Genomic DNA, 15622 nt, shown 5'->3' with positions numbered 1-15622 from the left:
TTAATGCCAGTTTCATTCCCGACTTTTGGGGTGGGAGGTGGGGCAGAGATAATAGGGAAGCTCGCGTTACTGGTATTTTTCCAATTAGAAACCCACCACCACCCAATCAGCGGCCCATAAACTGTTCTTATGCCGTTTGCACTAATTGAATTTCATTATACATTTGGAGCAACACATTATTTCCCTGCTGGTTCCTATAGCACCCTTCATAACGAGGGGCTAATTATATAGCGTGTGTATTTGCATGCACACACACACACACACGACTGAACACCAAGAGAACTTGTGTGGGCCGTAGCTCTGAGGAAAGGCTGCGTGGAGCAGACTTGGGCAATCTTGCACTGGGTTTAATGCACAACGCCTCTGCCAGCAGCATAAACTGTGTGCAGGAGGCACCGGGACGGACCGTCGCTCAGATGCCGTGCGCACAGAAAGCCGATGGTTCGATCTCTTGATCTCCAGGAAGGACTGGTAGAAATCCTTGCTAACCATCCACTGTTCCCCTCCCAGGAACACAGGAGGTTGTTTTATAAAGTAGTCAGGCCATTGGTCCAATTAGCTTGCTATTGTCTACACTGACTGGCAGCCATTTTCCAGGGTTTTCATAGCTGTCAACTTACAGATTTGAAAATAAGGGACCAGCAGCCTCAAAAATAAGGGGTCAGCAGCCAAAATAAGGGATTTCCAGAGCACAGGGAGGTTCAACTTCTGAGCCCCTCTGAGCCAAAGGCAGAAAGCCCAGCCAGCAGCCAAACGAAGCCTCAAGCGGTGGTTCCCACAGCGCAGCAACCCAGCAAAGGGGATGCAGCAAGGAAAACCACCGTCACCTCTCCGCTGGGAAGCGCTGAGCAAAGGCGAGTCCCCAGGGAACGCAGCCGATTTGATAGGCACAAGACATGCAAGCTCCACCCCCCAGTTGTTCTTAGACTCCTCATTGGGTGCGCAATGCAGCCAAGCAACACAGTTGGAGCCTCCCTCCTCCCTGGCCGGCAGGGAGGGAGGGAGAGGAGCTGCTTCCTTTGAAACCCGGAAAATTTAAGAGACATCATCAATAAGGGACAGCAGTGGGACACAGCGCTGGGATAAAGGACTTTCCCACCAAATAAGGGACGGTTGACAGCTATGGGGTTTTAGGCCTTAACTGGAGATGCCAAGGATTCAACTTCGGACTTTATGTATGCAAAGCAGATGCACACACCCCCTCAGCTGGTTCAATCCCCAGTATCTCCAGGAAAAACCAGCAAGAGAGTCTTGCATCCACACGAAAGCTTATACCAGAACAAACTTAGTTGGTCTATAAGGTGCTACTGGACAATTCATTATTATTATTATTTTATTTCCACTGCGCCAGACCAACACAGCTACCTATCTGAATCTAGACTAATAATAATAATAATAATAATAATAATAATAATAATAATAATAATAATTTATTATTTATACCCCACCCATCTGGCTGGGCTTCCCCAGCCACTCTGGGCGGCTTCCAACAAAACATTAAAATACAGTAATGCATCAAACATTAAAAGCTTCCCTAAACAGGGCTGCCTTCAGATGTCTTCTAAAAGTCTGGTAGTTGTTGTTCTCTTTGACATCTGGTGGGAGGGTGTTCCACAGGGTGGGCACCACTACCAAGAAGGCCCTCTGCCTGGTTCCCTGTAACTTGGCTTCTCACAGTGAGGGAACTGCCAGAAGGCCCTCGGAGCTGGACCTCAGTGTCCGGGCTGAACGATGGGGGTGGAGACGCTCCTTCAGGTATACTGGACCGAGGCCATTTAGGGCTTTAAAGGTCAGCACCAACACTTTGAATTGTGCTGGGAAACGTACTTATATAAGCACGTTATATGATGTTAGTCTTTGAGGTGCGGCAGGACTCTGCTGTGTTTGCTGCAGAAGGCTACTCCTCTGGAAATATTTATCCAGAGCGATTGGCTGCATGGGGACAGAGTTCATCACACAAGCAGCTGAATGTGCCACAGGCTCTGCAATGGCTTCTGTTGGCGATGTCCACAGTAAAAAAAAGAAATATGGAAGCAGATTGGCCCACGTACTGATTAGTCCTAGAAATAGATAAAGACAAGCCTACATTGAAAAAATACGAGGGAATTATAAGTCACCTAACGGATTGGTTGGGACGCAGGTGGCACTGTGAGTTAAACCACAGAGCCTAGGACTTGTCGATCAGAAGATCGTCAGTTCAAATCCCCACGACGGGGTGAGCTCCCGTTGCTCGGTCCCTGCTCCTGCCAACCTAGCAGTTTGAAAGCACGTCAAAGTGCAAGTAGATAAATAGGTACCACTCCGGCGGGAAGGTAAACAGTGTTTCTGTGCACTGCTCTGGTTCGCCAGAAGTGGCTTAGTCATGCTGGCCACATGACCCAGAAGCTGTACGCCGGCTCCCTTGGCCAATAAAGCGAGATGAGCGCCGCAACCCCAGAGTCGGTCACGACTGGACCTAATGGTCAGGGGTCCCTTTACCTTTACCTAACGGATTGGTTACAATATTTTCAGTTACAGCAAAGATTGGCCATGGATTTAAAACAAGGAATTGCAAAAGAAACATCTAAATTTGAAAGAGAATTACCATTTTTTTGCACCATAACACTCACTTTTTTCCTCCTAAAAAGTAAGGGGAAATGTCTGTGCGTGTTATGGAGGGAATGCCTACGGGTGGCATGCCTATGGATTTTCCTCCTCTAAAAACTACGTGCGTGTTATGGTCGGGTGCGTGTTATAGAGCAAAAAATACAGTAATCTTTATCAAAGGAAAAAATATTTCACGAATCTACGATTACCTTTTGGAATGGGAAACAAAAGAAGAACAAGTCAAGGCAGTTATGGTGAAATGGGCACAGGATTTTGGATGCAGGCTCAGTGCAGGCATTGAAACAAACTCATGGTGACAGCATATACAGCATATATGGCCCCCTCTGAGTGTTCACTCTTAGCAGTACAGTGGTACCTCAGGTTACAGACGCTTCAGGTTACATACACTTCAGGTTACAGACTCCGCTAACCCAGAAACAGTGCCTCAGGTTATGAACTTTGCTTCAGGATGAGAACAGAAATCGCACGGCAGCAGTGGGAGGCCCATTAGCTAAAGTGGTACCTCAGGTTAAGAATAGTTTCAGGTTAAGAACAGACCTCTGGAACAAATTAAGTTCTTAACCCGAAGTACCACTGTAGAGGAAGTTGTCTTGCAAAGTCTCATCCATCATGCCGGCAACTGATGCTCTAACCCAGTGTTTCCCAACCACTGTTCCGCGGCACACTAGTGTGCCGCGAGATGTTGCCTGGTGTGCCGCGAGATGTTGCCAGGAGGGAGGCGGGCGAGTCGGGCGGCAAGAGGCGGGGCGGCGGCGGCGAGGAGAGGCCGCCCAGCGCGGGGCTCTCGCCGTCTGCCTGCCTGGCTGCCTGCGAGCTCGGCGGGCAGCACCTCCGTCCGCAGCGCCCGCCTCGCGGCTCTCATTCCCTGCCAAAGCTCACCCAGCCAAGCCGCGCTCTCCTTCCTGCCTCGCTTTGCTGCCTCCTCCCCCCCCCACCCCCAAAGCTTGGAGGTTCCCCGGCAAGGGGGAGGGGAAAAAATTGAAACTTACACTTTCGTGCGTCCCTCCCGGCGTGACGCTGCACGCTGACGTCACGGGGCTGTAATGGTGGTGTGCCTCGAGATTTTTTTCATCAAACAAGTGTGCCTTTGCCCAAAAAAGGTTGGGAAACACTGCTCTAACCCTAATCCACAGCTCTAAGACAAGTGCATTCAGGATAGTTCAGGACAGATGGTTAGCTAAGGTTGCAGGTTCGATCGCTGTGCGGGACAGCTGCATATTCCTGCACTGCAAAGGGTTAAACTACATGTTCCTCAGGGTCCTTTCCAACTCTATAATTCTACTATTTAAATGGTGGGCCCAAGTGCTTTGGCTTACCAGTAGTACAGGTGAAAAGGATCTAGGGGTCTTGGTGGACCACAAGCTTAACACGAGTCAATGGCGTGATGCGGCAGCAAAAAAAGCAAATGCTATTCTAGGCTGCATCAACAGACGTATAGCGTCCAGATCTAGGGAAGTCATAGTACCACTCTATTCTGTTTTAGTCAAACCACACCTGGAGTCCTGTATCCAATTCTGGGTGCCACAATTTAAGAAGGAGATTGACAAGCTGGAAGGTGTGCAGAGGAGAGCGACCAAGATGATGGACTGGGAACCAAGCTGAACCTGGGCTGAACCAAGCTGAACCTGGGCTGAACAAAGACATTGGATTCTTATCTCACTATACATAACTAAACCATTTCTCACCTTCCCACCCCTTGCCTTTTCCTGTAAGACCTATTACAGTCGTTAAGAGTCGTCAAGAGGCTCTCTCAGCTATCTGCCTATCTCCCATTCCCACCACCCTTCTGAGTAACACCCCTCCCCACCTTCTCACTATATAGAAGGATCTGGCAACTTCTGTTTCAGTGTATCTGAAGAAGTGTGCATGCACACGAAAGCTCATACCAAGAACTAACTTAGTTGGTCTTTAAGGTGCTACTGGAAGGAATTTTTTTATTATGGGAACCAAGCGTTCCTTATGAAGAACGGTTGAAGGAGCTGGGTATGTTTAGCCTGGAAAAGAGGAGACTGAGAGGAGATAGGATAGCCATCTTCAAATATCTGAAGGGCTGTCACCTGGTAGATGGAGCAAGCTTGTTTTCTCCTGCTCTGGTGGGTAGGACTCGAACCAGTGGCTTCAAGTTACAAGAAAGGAGATTCTAACTAAACTTTAGGAAGAACCTTCTGACAGTACAGTGGTGCCCCGCAAGACGAATGCCTCGCAAGACAGAAAACCCGCTAGACGAAAGGGTTTTCCGTTTTGGAGGTGCTTCGCAAAACGAATTTCCTATGGGCTTGCTTCGCAAGACGACAATGTCTTGCGAGTTCCTGCGGGGTTTTTTTCCTCCCCCCCCTTTTTCCCAAGCCGCTAAGCCGCTTAACAGCTGACCCACAAAGCCGCTTATCAGCTGATCCGCTAAGCCGCTTAACAGCTGATCCACTAAGCCGCTTAACAGCTGATCCGCTAAGCCGCTAAGCCGCTTATCAGATGATCCGCTAAGCCGCTAAGCCGCTTAACAGCTGATACGCTAAGCCGCTAAGCCGCTTATCAGCTGATCCGCTAAGCCGCTAAGCCGCTTATCAGCTGATCCGCTAAGCCCGCTAAGCCGCTAATAGCGCTAATCCGCTAATCCGCTAATAGCACTAATCCGCTAAGCCGCTAATGGGCTTGCTTCGCACGACAAAAAAACCACAAGACGAAGAGACTTGCGGAACGGATTCTTTTCATCTGCAAGGCACCACTGTATGAGCTGTTTGACCGTGGAATGGTCTCCCTCGGGAGGTTGTGGACTCTCCTTTGGAGGTTTTTAAGCAGAGGTTGGACAAGACAACTCTTTGAAATCTCTTCTAACTCTACAATTTCATGATTCTATGGTATAGGTCTGCAGTGAATGTATGTTTTTTTCACTTCCTGAAAAGAAAAACCGCGCCTTCACAGCTGTGGGAGAGTGTGTCCCGAAAACAGCAATTAGCTTTCTGAAAAACAAGGTGCGATCAAGTGACGCGTTGTCAGGTTCTGTGGATCACGCCTGAGCAACAGCAAGGTGGCTAATGCTTTAGCAGAGAGCAAACCAGAGCCCAGCCCGGCACTCTGTGCCAAAGTCAGTGCTGGAATTATGCTGAGAAACAGCACTGCTTGGTTAGTTAATGCTCGAATAAAGAACACGATGCACCTTTAGCAATATCAGCCAGCCCGTTCTCTCAAATCAGCAGGTAAAGCCCTCATGGTGGTCCCTCCTCTGTATGAGGTAGGAGGTGTGGAGTCCAGGAAAGGGCCTTTTTAGTGGTGGCGCCCTCCTTCTGAGGTGCATCTAGCCCCATCTCTCTATAGCTTTAGGTGGCTAGTTAAGAGACACATTTTTCAGCAACTGTTTGAAGGAAGAGGGACCTGAAGGCTGGCGCTATAAGTAACTGTGCTTTGCTGATTTGTGATGTGTTTTTAAGGATTGTGGTGTTTTATGAATTTTTCTTATCTGTTGGTCCATTTGTTCTACGCTGGCTTGTGCAAAGTTCTCTAAATAACTAAATAGTGCTGCATATGGGGAAATGATGTGCAATTAGCCCACTTTTCCCTTCATCCTTGAAGCAGGCACTTAAATCATTTTATTTTTCAAGGTCAAGAAGAAAGAGCACCCAAACCTTCTCCTTGAAAAAATGGCCTCTGCACCTTTAAATGAGTGGTGAGTGATGCTTGCATCATAATTAAAATATGAAATGACTCTGAAAATCCTACTTTTTAAAAACCTGTGTGTTTGCACTTACGGTTGAATTCCCTGAAACAGGCATGTCCAACTTTCAAGAGACTGTGATCTACTCACAGCATAAGAAAACAGGCAGTGATCTACCAAAGTTTTTAGGAAGCCAAAGTTTTTAGGGAACCAGTAGATCGTGATCGGCCTGTTGGCCATCACTGCCCTAAAAAATGCAAATGAAACGGAAACTATGCTGTCTGCCACCTGATAAATGATATACTTTTTAAAAAAACATATTTTGTTTATCTATGAATTGCCTTTTGCACGGCTCAAGGAGGTTTATAATCCTGCAATAAAAACTAACTTAAGTTTAAAAAAAATACAAGAAACAATTAAAATAGGTTTTAAAACCTAATTCTAATATACACTTTAAAACAATAAACAAAACAAAAAAAATCCACCCAATTGGAAAAGCTTATTTGGTTGATCCTGTATTCATCTACTGAAAAGCGGGGGGTCATCAAGCTGGAATAAATTAGTACCTGCAAAATAGTGCAGGTACATGAGTCAAAGCAATCATTCTGAAGCAAGAAACATGCAGTGTTAAGAGGATGCACACATGCGACTTACCAGCGTTTGTAGAAAAGGCTTTCCTTCCTGTGTCAAAGAGAAACAGGGGGACACTTTTACAACGGTACTTGCCATCTGCCATTTTTAAAAGTCGTGTATTAAAAATATTTTTTTAATGTTATGCCGCCTGATTAAACGTAGGCACTTTTAGCTGATTGACTGATTCCTCAAACCAATTTATTGATTAAACTCTGGGGCCCTGTCAGACATATCCAGACAGAAAAAGATGGGATTTCATAAAATCATAGAATCTTAAGAGTTGGAAGGGACCCGAGGGTCATCTAGTCCAGCCCCCTGCAATGCAGGGATCTCAGCTAAAGCATACATGACTGATGGCCATCCAACCTCTGCTTGAAAACCTCCAAGGAAGGAGAGTCCACCACCTCTCGTGGGAGACTCTTCCCCTGTCGAACAGCTCTTAATGTCAGAAACTTTTTCTGAATGTTTCACACATACAATATTTACGGCTTAAACTCTGCACCAACAGAGTTCATCCACACTTGCACTGGCCCTGCTTTTATTCCCCCAGGGAAACCTGCAGGTTAGCGCTTAAACCAGGGGTCAGCAAACTTTTTCAGCAGGGGGCCGGTCCACTGTCCCTTAGACCTTGTGGGGGGCCAGACTACATTTTGGAAAAATAAATAAAATGAACGAATTCCTATGCCCCACAAATAACCCAGAGATGCATTTTAAATAAAAGGACACATTCTACTCATGTAAAAACACGCTGATTCCCAAACCTTCTGTGGGCCGGATTTAGAAGGCGATTGGGCCACATCCAGCCTACCCATTGCCTACCCATGGCTTAAACTAAAGTTCCCACTGACCTCAATGGGAATGACTAACACTGGACTGCCCGTTGCTTTGCATTCGAAGGTGTGCAAAAGGGCACAGTTTCTCTTTTATGCATGGCATACAATAGCACGGTCAATGCTCAGTCTATGCTCAGTCGAGCTTTCTTCCTTGAGTGAAAATTACAGGCTGCTCTGCATCCAAGCCTCGCAGCTCATTCTTCTCCTCCCTGCCAATTTGTGTGTTTGTGTGATTGCGATTATCAGGGTCACCTTTGGGGACAGCAGAGGGAGTCACACAACCGTCCCGTCCCCTGCAGCAGGCAAGAGGCGATTGCAACAATTCCGTCTCCGGCTTGTTTGAAATAGATAATCAGCCGAGAGAGCTTCTGTCCTGCGAAAACACACACGTTTTATTTCTGGAGTGTTTGCACATTGCGTGCGCCTCACACATGAATAAAAGCGCCACCTGTTTGAGGCCGATAACTGCAGCTCATGATGCGCCGTATCAGTCGCTCGCTGCAACAGCAGGCCGCTTTGTAAAAGCAACGCTCCGGCAGCTCTGACGTGACCCACATTTTGTTAAAACAGCTGCGTGCTGTTCAGTTTGCTTTAATAAGCCTCCGCTTGAGCTTCTCCCAGTTTGCACAGAAGCCCGTTTCTTCTACCCCGACGCGCTGCAGAGATAAGCTTGAAAGTGTGCTGTCAGCACTGGGTGAAAAGTCACGAGTTCGAGGGTGGGGGATCTGGGGAACATCAGGATAGTGGTGGGCTCCTGCCACAGACCCTATACCTGAAAGCAGATTTTTGTGTCAATTTATATATGCATATATAGTTATAAGGGATGCGGGTAGCACTGTGGTCTAAACCAGAGCCTAGGGCTTGCTGATCAGAAGCTCAGCGGTTCGAATCCCCGCGACTGGGTGAGCTCCCGTTGCTCGGTCCCTGCTCCTGCCCACCTAGCAGTTCAAAAGCATGTCAAAGTGCAAGTAGATAAATAGGTACCGCTCCGGCGGGAAGGTAAACGGCATTTCCGTGCGCTGCTCTGGTTCAACAGAAGAGACTTAGTCATGCTGGCCACATGACCCAGAAACTGTCTGCGGACAAACGCTGGCTCCCTCGGCCTATAGAGCGAGATGAGCTCTGCAACCCCAGAGTCGTCCGCGACTGGACCTAACGGTCAGGGGTACCTTTACCTCTACCTATATAGTTATCAAATTTATCAGCACCTGTTGAGGACCCAGTAGTTACATAGGAAGATGTCTTATACTGAGTCAGGCACTTGGTGCCTCTAGCTAAGTCTTGTCTACACTGACTAGCAAAAGTAGCTTCTTTCCCAAATAGGTTTTATCTTAAACTATAGCAACCCAACTCTTCGTTGCTAAAGACATACTTTCTTCTCTAGCATATTATTTACTACAAAGGTCTTTCTCAACGTAGTTTTAATTTTAATTCTCCTTATTGCACTTGTTAATTCAGTGAAAGAAAAGAGGCTTTACAAATGAAATCTCATTACTAGACAAAGAGTTATTACAAAATAAGACAAAAGTAATTTCTAAAGTATATGAAACACTGTTGGACTGGTAAGTTAAGGACAAACAAGTAAAAGAGGTAATGATTAGATGGGCTTAAGATATAGGTAAAACTATCAAACTATCATCATGGGAAAAATTATGGAAAGAAAGTTGGAAATTTACGGCTTGTGAAGCGATAAGGGAAAACCTGATAGAAATGTTTTATAGATGGTATTTAATGCCAACCAAAATATGCAAAATGTATAAAACAAAATCAAATCTGTGTTGGAGCTGTAATCAAGTAGAGGGGACACTCATACATGTGTGGTGAACATGTGATAAAATCAAGAGCTTCTGGGATATGGTGTATGAGGAGCTAAAGAAAATATTCAAACAAAATTTTATTAAGAAAACAGAGGCTTTTTACGGGGGATTAATAATAATAATAATAATAATAATAATAATAATAATAATAATAATTTATTTATACCCTGCCCATCTGGCTGGGTTTCCCCAGCCACTCTGGGCGGCTTCCAACCGAATCTTCAAAAGACAATACAGCATTAAACATTAAAAATGATTAACTTCTGCAAAATAAATTAAGGTATGTAAGTCAAAAATAGAAAGAAAAAAAGGTAATAAGGAATTAAGAAGGTAACAGTTTACCAAAAACGAAAAGAGAACCGTGTTGAAGATGAAAGAAGTCAATTGCAAGAAAAGAAGAAAGAAAGTATGGTATATATATTGACGTTCATTTGTTTGTATAAATTTTTGTAAGTAACAATGTTTTAGTTGTATTTCTCTGTTTTTTGTTTTTTGTTTTAGTGTTGATTATGTATTATTATTTTTATGTTTAATGCGTGTACGTGTGTCGTAAAATAAATTCAAATAAAGGGGAGGAAATTCCGTGCAATCCTGATACAGTTGATTTTGACAGCTCGATGACTAAGCTCTTTAGCGACGAAATGTCTGATTACCGGAACGATGTCCAAACACTGAACTACTGGAATATCACAAGTGGACTCTTTATTTACTGTGTTTGCAATTGTTTAAGATAAAACCTATTTGGGAAAGAAACTACTATTGCCATTTTTATGGATGTTTATTGTTCGTTTGAGGGACGCAGGTGGCGCTGTAGGTTAAACCACAGAGCCTAGGACTTGCCGATCAAAAGGTCGGCGGTTCGAATCCCCGCAACGGGGTGAGCTCCCGTCGCTTGGTCCCAGCTCCTGCCAACCTAGCAGTTCGAAAGCACATCAAAGTGCAAGTAGATAAATAGGTACTGCTCTGGTGGGAAGGTAAACGGCGTTTCCGTGCGCTGCTCTGGTTCGCCAGAAGTGGCTTAGTCATGCTGGCCACACGACCCGGAAGCTGTACACCGGCTTCCTCGGCCAATAAAGCGAGATGAGCTCCGCAACCCCAGAGTCGGCCACAACTGGACCTAATGGTCAGGGGTCCTATTGTTTGTTTACAGATGGTTGCCTTGGTTATCTTGTGTCGATTGCAGTAGTCATTGTATCACCACCCTGTTCATTGTTTTATCGTTATTCATTGACTGGCAGCAGCTCTCCAAGGTTTCAGGTAGTGAGTTTTTGCCAGCCCTACCTAGAGATGCCGGGATTTGAACCTGGGACCTGCTGCGTACAAAGCAGATGCTCTGCCACTGAGCTATGGTCCTTTCCCTGAGATGTTGCACCACTAAGCTATCGTCCTTCCTCCTACGTGCCAAGGAGGCATCACAGATTTCTTAGAGTTGGAAGGGACACCAAGGGTCATCTAGTCCAACCCCCTGCAATGCAGGAATCTCAGCTAAAGCACCCATGACAGATGACCAACCAACTTCTGCTTTAAAGCAGGCACCCCCAAACTCGACCCTCCAGCTGTTTTGGGACTACAACTCCCATCATCCCTAGCTAACAGGACCAGTGGTCAGGGATGATGGGAGTTGTAGTCCCAAAACAGCTGAAGAGACGAGTTTGGGGATGCCTGCTTTAAAATCTCCAAGGAAGGAGAGTCCACCACCACTGTTGAATGTATCCTCCTTGCACACCATCTAAAGGCCACATGGGATATGGCATTAGTCATGTGAATGCAGGCAGTGTGTCTGCTTTGGTTATGTAAATAGCAGCAGCGAAGGAGCAAAGGTCACCTCTCAGAAGCTGCTATTTACATTTCAAGGGACGCCTCAAACACAAGGCACATCACACTTAACTGAAGGAACAGTTGAAGGAGCTGCGTATGTTTCGCTTGGAAAAGGGGAGTTATGACAGCCATCTTCAAATAGAGAGCCAGTGTGAGTGTAGTGGTTAAGAGCGGTAGTCACGTAATCTGGGGAACCGGGTTCGCGTCTCCGCTCCTCCACATGCAGCTGCTGGGTGACCTTGGGCCAGTCACACTTCTTTGAAGTCTCTCAGCCCCACTCACCTCACAGAGTGTTTGTTGTGGGGGAGGAAGGGAAAGGAGATTGTTAGCCGCTTTGAGACTCCTGAAGGGGAGTGAAAGGCGGGATATCAAATCCAAATCCAAACTCATACAGTGGTACCTCAGTTTTCGACCGTCTACACTGAGGAACATTTCGGTTTTTGAACCCTTTTCGGAAGTCGAACGTGCCATGTGGCTTCCGGTTGAGTTTTCGGTTTTCAAACGTTTCGGAACTTGAACAGTCTTCTGGAACGGATTATGCTCAAAAGCCGAGGGACCACTGTATCTTAAGCCTTTCAACTTAACCCCCCAAGTCCCCTTCCCAGCCAAAAGTATTTTCTTCTGAGTTTGCTCACAGTCTACTCAAAGTGGGTTTAAATTCAGCTAGCCCAGGCATGGCCAAACTTGGCCTCCAGCTGTTTTGGGACTACAACTACCATCATCCCTAGCTAAAAGGACCAGTGGTTAGGAATGATGGGAACTGTAGTCCCAAAACAGCTGAAGGGCCAAGTTTGGCTATGCCTGAGCTAGTCGGATAGCAGCTTTAGCTGGCATAAAATGAATGGCCACTTTTTATCTTACACAAACATGTGGGCTCTGCAGACATGCCTCTGCCTCTTAATGTTTTATGGCCTTTTGGCCTCTCTCCCTCCCCTACAGACCGTGTGAGAAAAAGAGCAAGGTATCAGACACATCTCACACCCTGAAAACTGAAGAGTACAAGTCATGTCGCACAAAATGGGCTCCAGTCCACAACAGCTCATGCTTCAATACATCTGCTGAGCCTTTAAAATTGTCACAAGACCCCGTGGGCCCATCCAGATGACCTGTGCGTTCACCCCGATTCGATTGTGGGGAGGTTATTAGGCAATGAAACGTCATTCTGAATTGGTCCCAATTTGCTTGCTAAGCTGGTTCTAACCTCTTCCCATTCATTCATCTCGTGCTTTTCCACGCATGACCCCCCCCCCCATCACTTCCCTGACCACAAAAAAACCAACATTTGGTGCTTTTCTAAGTGGATTTGTTGAATGAGCATTTTTAAGTTAGGGTTAAAGGTAAAGGTAAAGGGACCCCTGACCATTAGGTCCGGTCGTGACCGACTCTGGGGTTGCGGCACTCATCTCGCTTTATTGGCCGAGGGAACCAGAGTACAGCTTCCGGGTCATGTGGCCAGCATGACTAAGCCGCTTCTGGCGAACCAGAGCAGCGCACAGAAACGCTGTTTACCTTTCCACCGGAGCAGTACCTATTTGTCTACTTACACTTTGATTTGCTTTCGAACTGCTAGGTTGGCAGGAGCAGGGACCGAGCAACGGGAGCTCACCCCATTGCGGGGATTCGAACCGCCGACCTTCTGATCAGCAAGTCCTAGGCTCTGTGGTTTAACCCACAGCGCCAATCTGGACACAAAAGAAGTTGGCCAAAGTTGTTCGGTTTCGGAGCTGTTTTTTGTGAAATTCCCCAACATCTACGCTTCCGACAAGGGTTGCTGTACATCTGGATTTTCCTGGAAATTTAAGCGATTTCCGCCCAGGTGCTGTTTACGAGGGCCGAATACAAGCTTGGTCCGGGAAATTCCAGACATGTGGCAACCCTACTTTAAAGAGGACTTAAACTGCAGAAATGTAAATTTAAGATATGCACCTGAATCGCAACCACAAAATACAGGTAGCGACCTTAGCTGTTTTTGCTGCACTGATCCAAGCATCAGTCTCAGACAACCTCTGTAGCCATCCCTCCATCCACTCCTGTCATTCTGTCCTTTCCCCCAAATTTAGATTGGACGTTGTAGCCTGGCAAACAGCTGACTGCAGTCTCATGAACCACATCATTCTGGAATTCTTCTTACCCCTCCCCCCCATAAGAGATATGTGAACATCTTTGTTACTATGGCAACACCCGGATGCAATATTTTGAGTCAATGAAGATGGTTTACATCACTGCTAGAATACTTGGCATCTGCAGTCATCTTCTAAAGAAAGCAAGTTCTTACTCCTCCCCTGAGATGTCTACAAAATCTAGCAGGCCCTTAAATCAGAAGTCAGAGGAACAGATACACCCTGATTTCACTCCCAAGAAGGACAATTCCAGCTATGGACTGAGGTGTAAGAGGAGCCAGAACTGTATGTAGCTTAAATTTCTTGCTCTCCTGAATTTTTAATTGAAGAAATAATAATAATACAGGATTTTAAATGAAACCTGGGATTCAGCTATACAGCTGCAAATAAAAAGTTTTACGTGTGCTTTAAGTGCAATGTACAATGTGACACTAGATGGTGAAGGTGAGTGTTATGAAAAATTCAAGGTACCTTTTCAAATGCTTTTTTTAAAAAGCATTTTCAAAGCAGTTTTTATATGTGACTAGATTCCACCCTGGAGTGAATTTGTATCCATACATTCCACCACACACACACCCACACACCCACATCCAAGTTCTCCAGTTGAGCTCTTCTGGAAATAGGGACAATATATGCAAGAGCCCCATGGAAGTGGCAAAACAACACTGCAAATGGCAGTGGTGTACCTGAAGAAGCGTCTCCACCCCCATCGTTCAGCCCGGACACTGAGGTCCAGCGCCGAGGGCCTTCTGGAGGTTCCCTCACTGTGAGAAGCAAAGCTACAGGGAACCAGGCAGAGGGCCTTCTCGGTAGTGGCACCCGCCCTGTGGAACACCCTCCCATCCGATGTCAAGGAAATAAACAGCTCTCTGACTTTTAGAAGACACCTGAAGGCAGCCCTGTTTAGGGAAGTTTTTAATATGTAACGCTGTACTGTTTTTAACACTGATTGGGAGCCGCCCAGAGTGGCTGGGGAAACTCAGCCAGATGGGTGGGGTATAAATAATAAATAATAATAATTATTATTATTATTATTATTATTATTATTATTATTATTATTATTTAATGTTTGATGTTTTATCGTGTTTTTAATATTCTGTTGGGAGCTGCCCAGAGTGGCTGGGGAAATGCAGCTAGATGGATGAGGTATAAATATATTATTATTATTATTATTATTATTATTATTATTATTATTATTATTATTATCATCATCATCATCATCATCATTATTTTGTGGTCTCTTCCAACAATACAGTTGTACAATTCTATTGCCTAAAACTCATATGATTCAATCAATAAAGATTTATTTAAGCAGGTGACAGCCCTGCTTATTGGCAATGCAGAACTGCAGTATTATTAAGTAGGAAAACGAGGACATCGTCTCCTACCTCAAAATAGGCCCTTCAGCTTCCGCACAACCCATAAGAGAAAGGTTTCCCGCTCTCCGTTCTTGCATCCCCCGTCCTCTCCTGCAACTCCGCTCAGTTTAGCCCTTCCATTTTAGATCCCCTGCGTGGCAATTTACTGTATCCAGAATTTGGCCCGCTGCCCCCTTTTCCAAGCCCTGGTCCAAAAGCTCCCCCATCAAACTGACTCCAGGTGATGTAGCTCTAAGCCCTTCCTCTCAAGGTTGAATGTGTTTCCTTGGCAACCGGCCTGACCTCCATTACTTCGGGGAGCAAAGATGCTCTGCCAAAGAGCTTTCCGTTTAATCAGCCCCTGTCCTTTTAACAGTAACAGGACTTCCCGTCCGCAGAGCAGGTTGCCCAGACAAAACAGGGGCCTCTCGCAGGTCTGGCCTGCGGCTATTTATCTGCCTCCGTTCGGGGCACACGCTTTTAAAATAAAATAAATAAACGGTTACGTAAAACGAATAAGTAGGCCAAGATGTACTTAACGCTTGCCCTGAAGACACTCTTCCTGTCCTCTGTGTGTGTGAGTCCGTGTTTTGGCAGGGGTAGCTAATAGCTATTTCAGGATCCGCAGGCAGGGGGGGGGGGAAATTACAAGACTAACATGCACTCTCAGAACAGCGCCTGATCAGCAGATCAAGAGGCTTCTACTTAATTTTAAAGCTCTCTGCAGCTTCAGGCTGGGCACACCTCTCTGGATTTGTGCCCCCCAAACCCAACTCTGCAACAGTTG

General features: G+C 46.0%; 1 protein-coding gene across 5 annotated transcripts in view; it reads right to left on the bottom strand.

Moving 5' to 3' along the window:
• The window catches only part of SYT16 (synaptotagmin 16), a 111823-nt gene that overhangs the window by 60166 nt on the left and 36035 nt on the right, over nucleotides 1–15622 (bottom strand). For 2 of the 5 annotated variants that reach the window (XM_081192637.1, XM_081192640.1), the window contains exon 2: nucleotides 6911–6937. The exons of 2 other annotated variants lie outside the window; for them this stretch is intronic. In XM_081192637.1, the coding sequence (XP_081048763.1) occupies nucleotides 6911–6937 (27 nt within the window). Of the gene's footprint in view, nucleotides 1–6910; nucleotides 6938–14865; nucleotides 15225–15622 lie in introns of those variants that run through there. One more of the 5 variants, XM_081192641.1, reaches the window with a different exon arrangement.

Source organism: Podarcis bocagei, assembly GCF_964188305.1.
Source record: "Podarcis bocagei genome assembly, chromosome: 1".
NCBI classification, from domain to species: Eukaryota; Metazoa; Chordata; class Lepidosauria; order Squamata; family Lacertidae; genus Podarcis; species Podarcis bocagei.
This window is presented reverse-complemented; position numbering and strand designations above follow the sequence as displayed.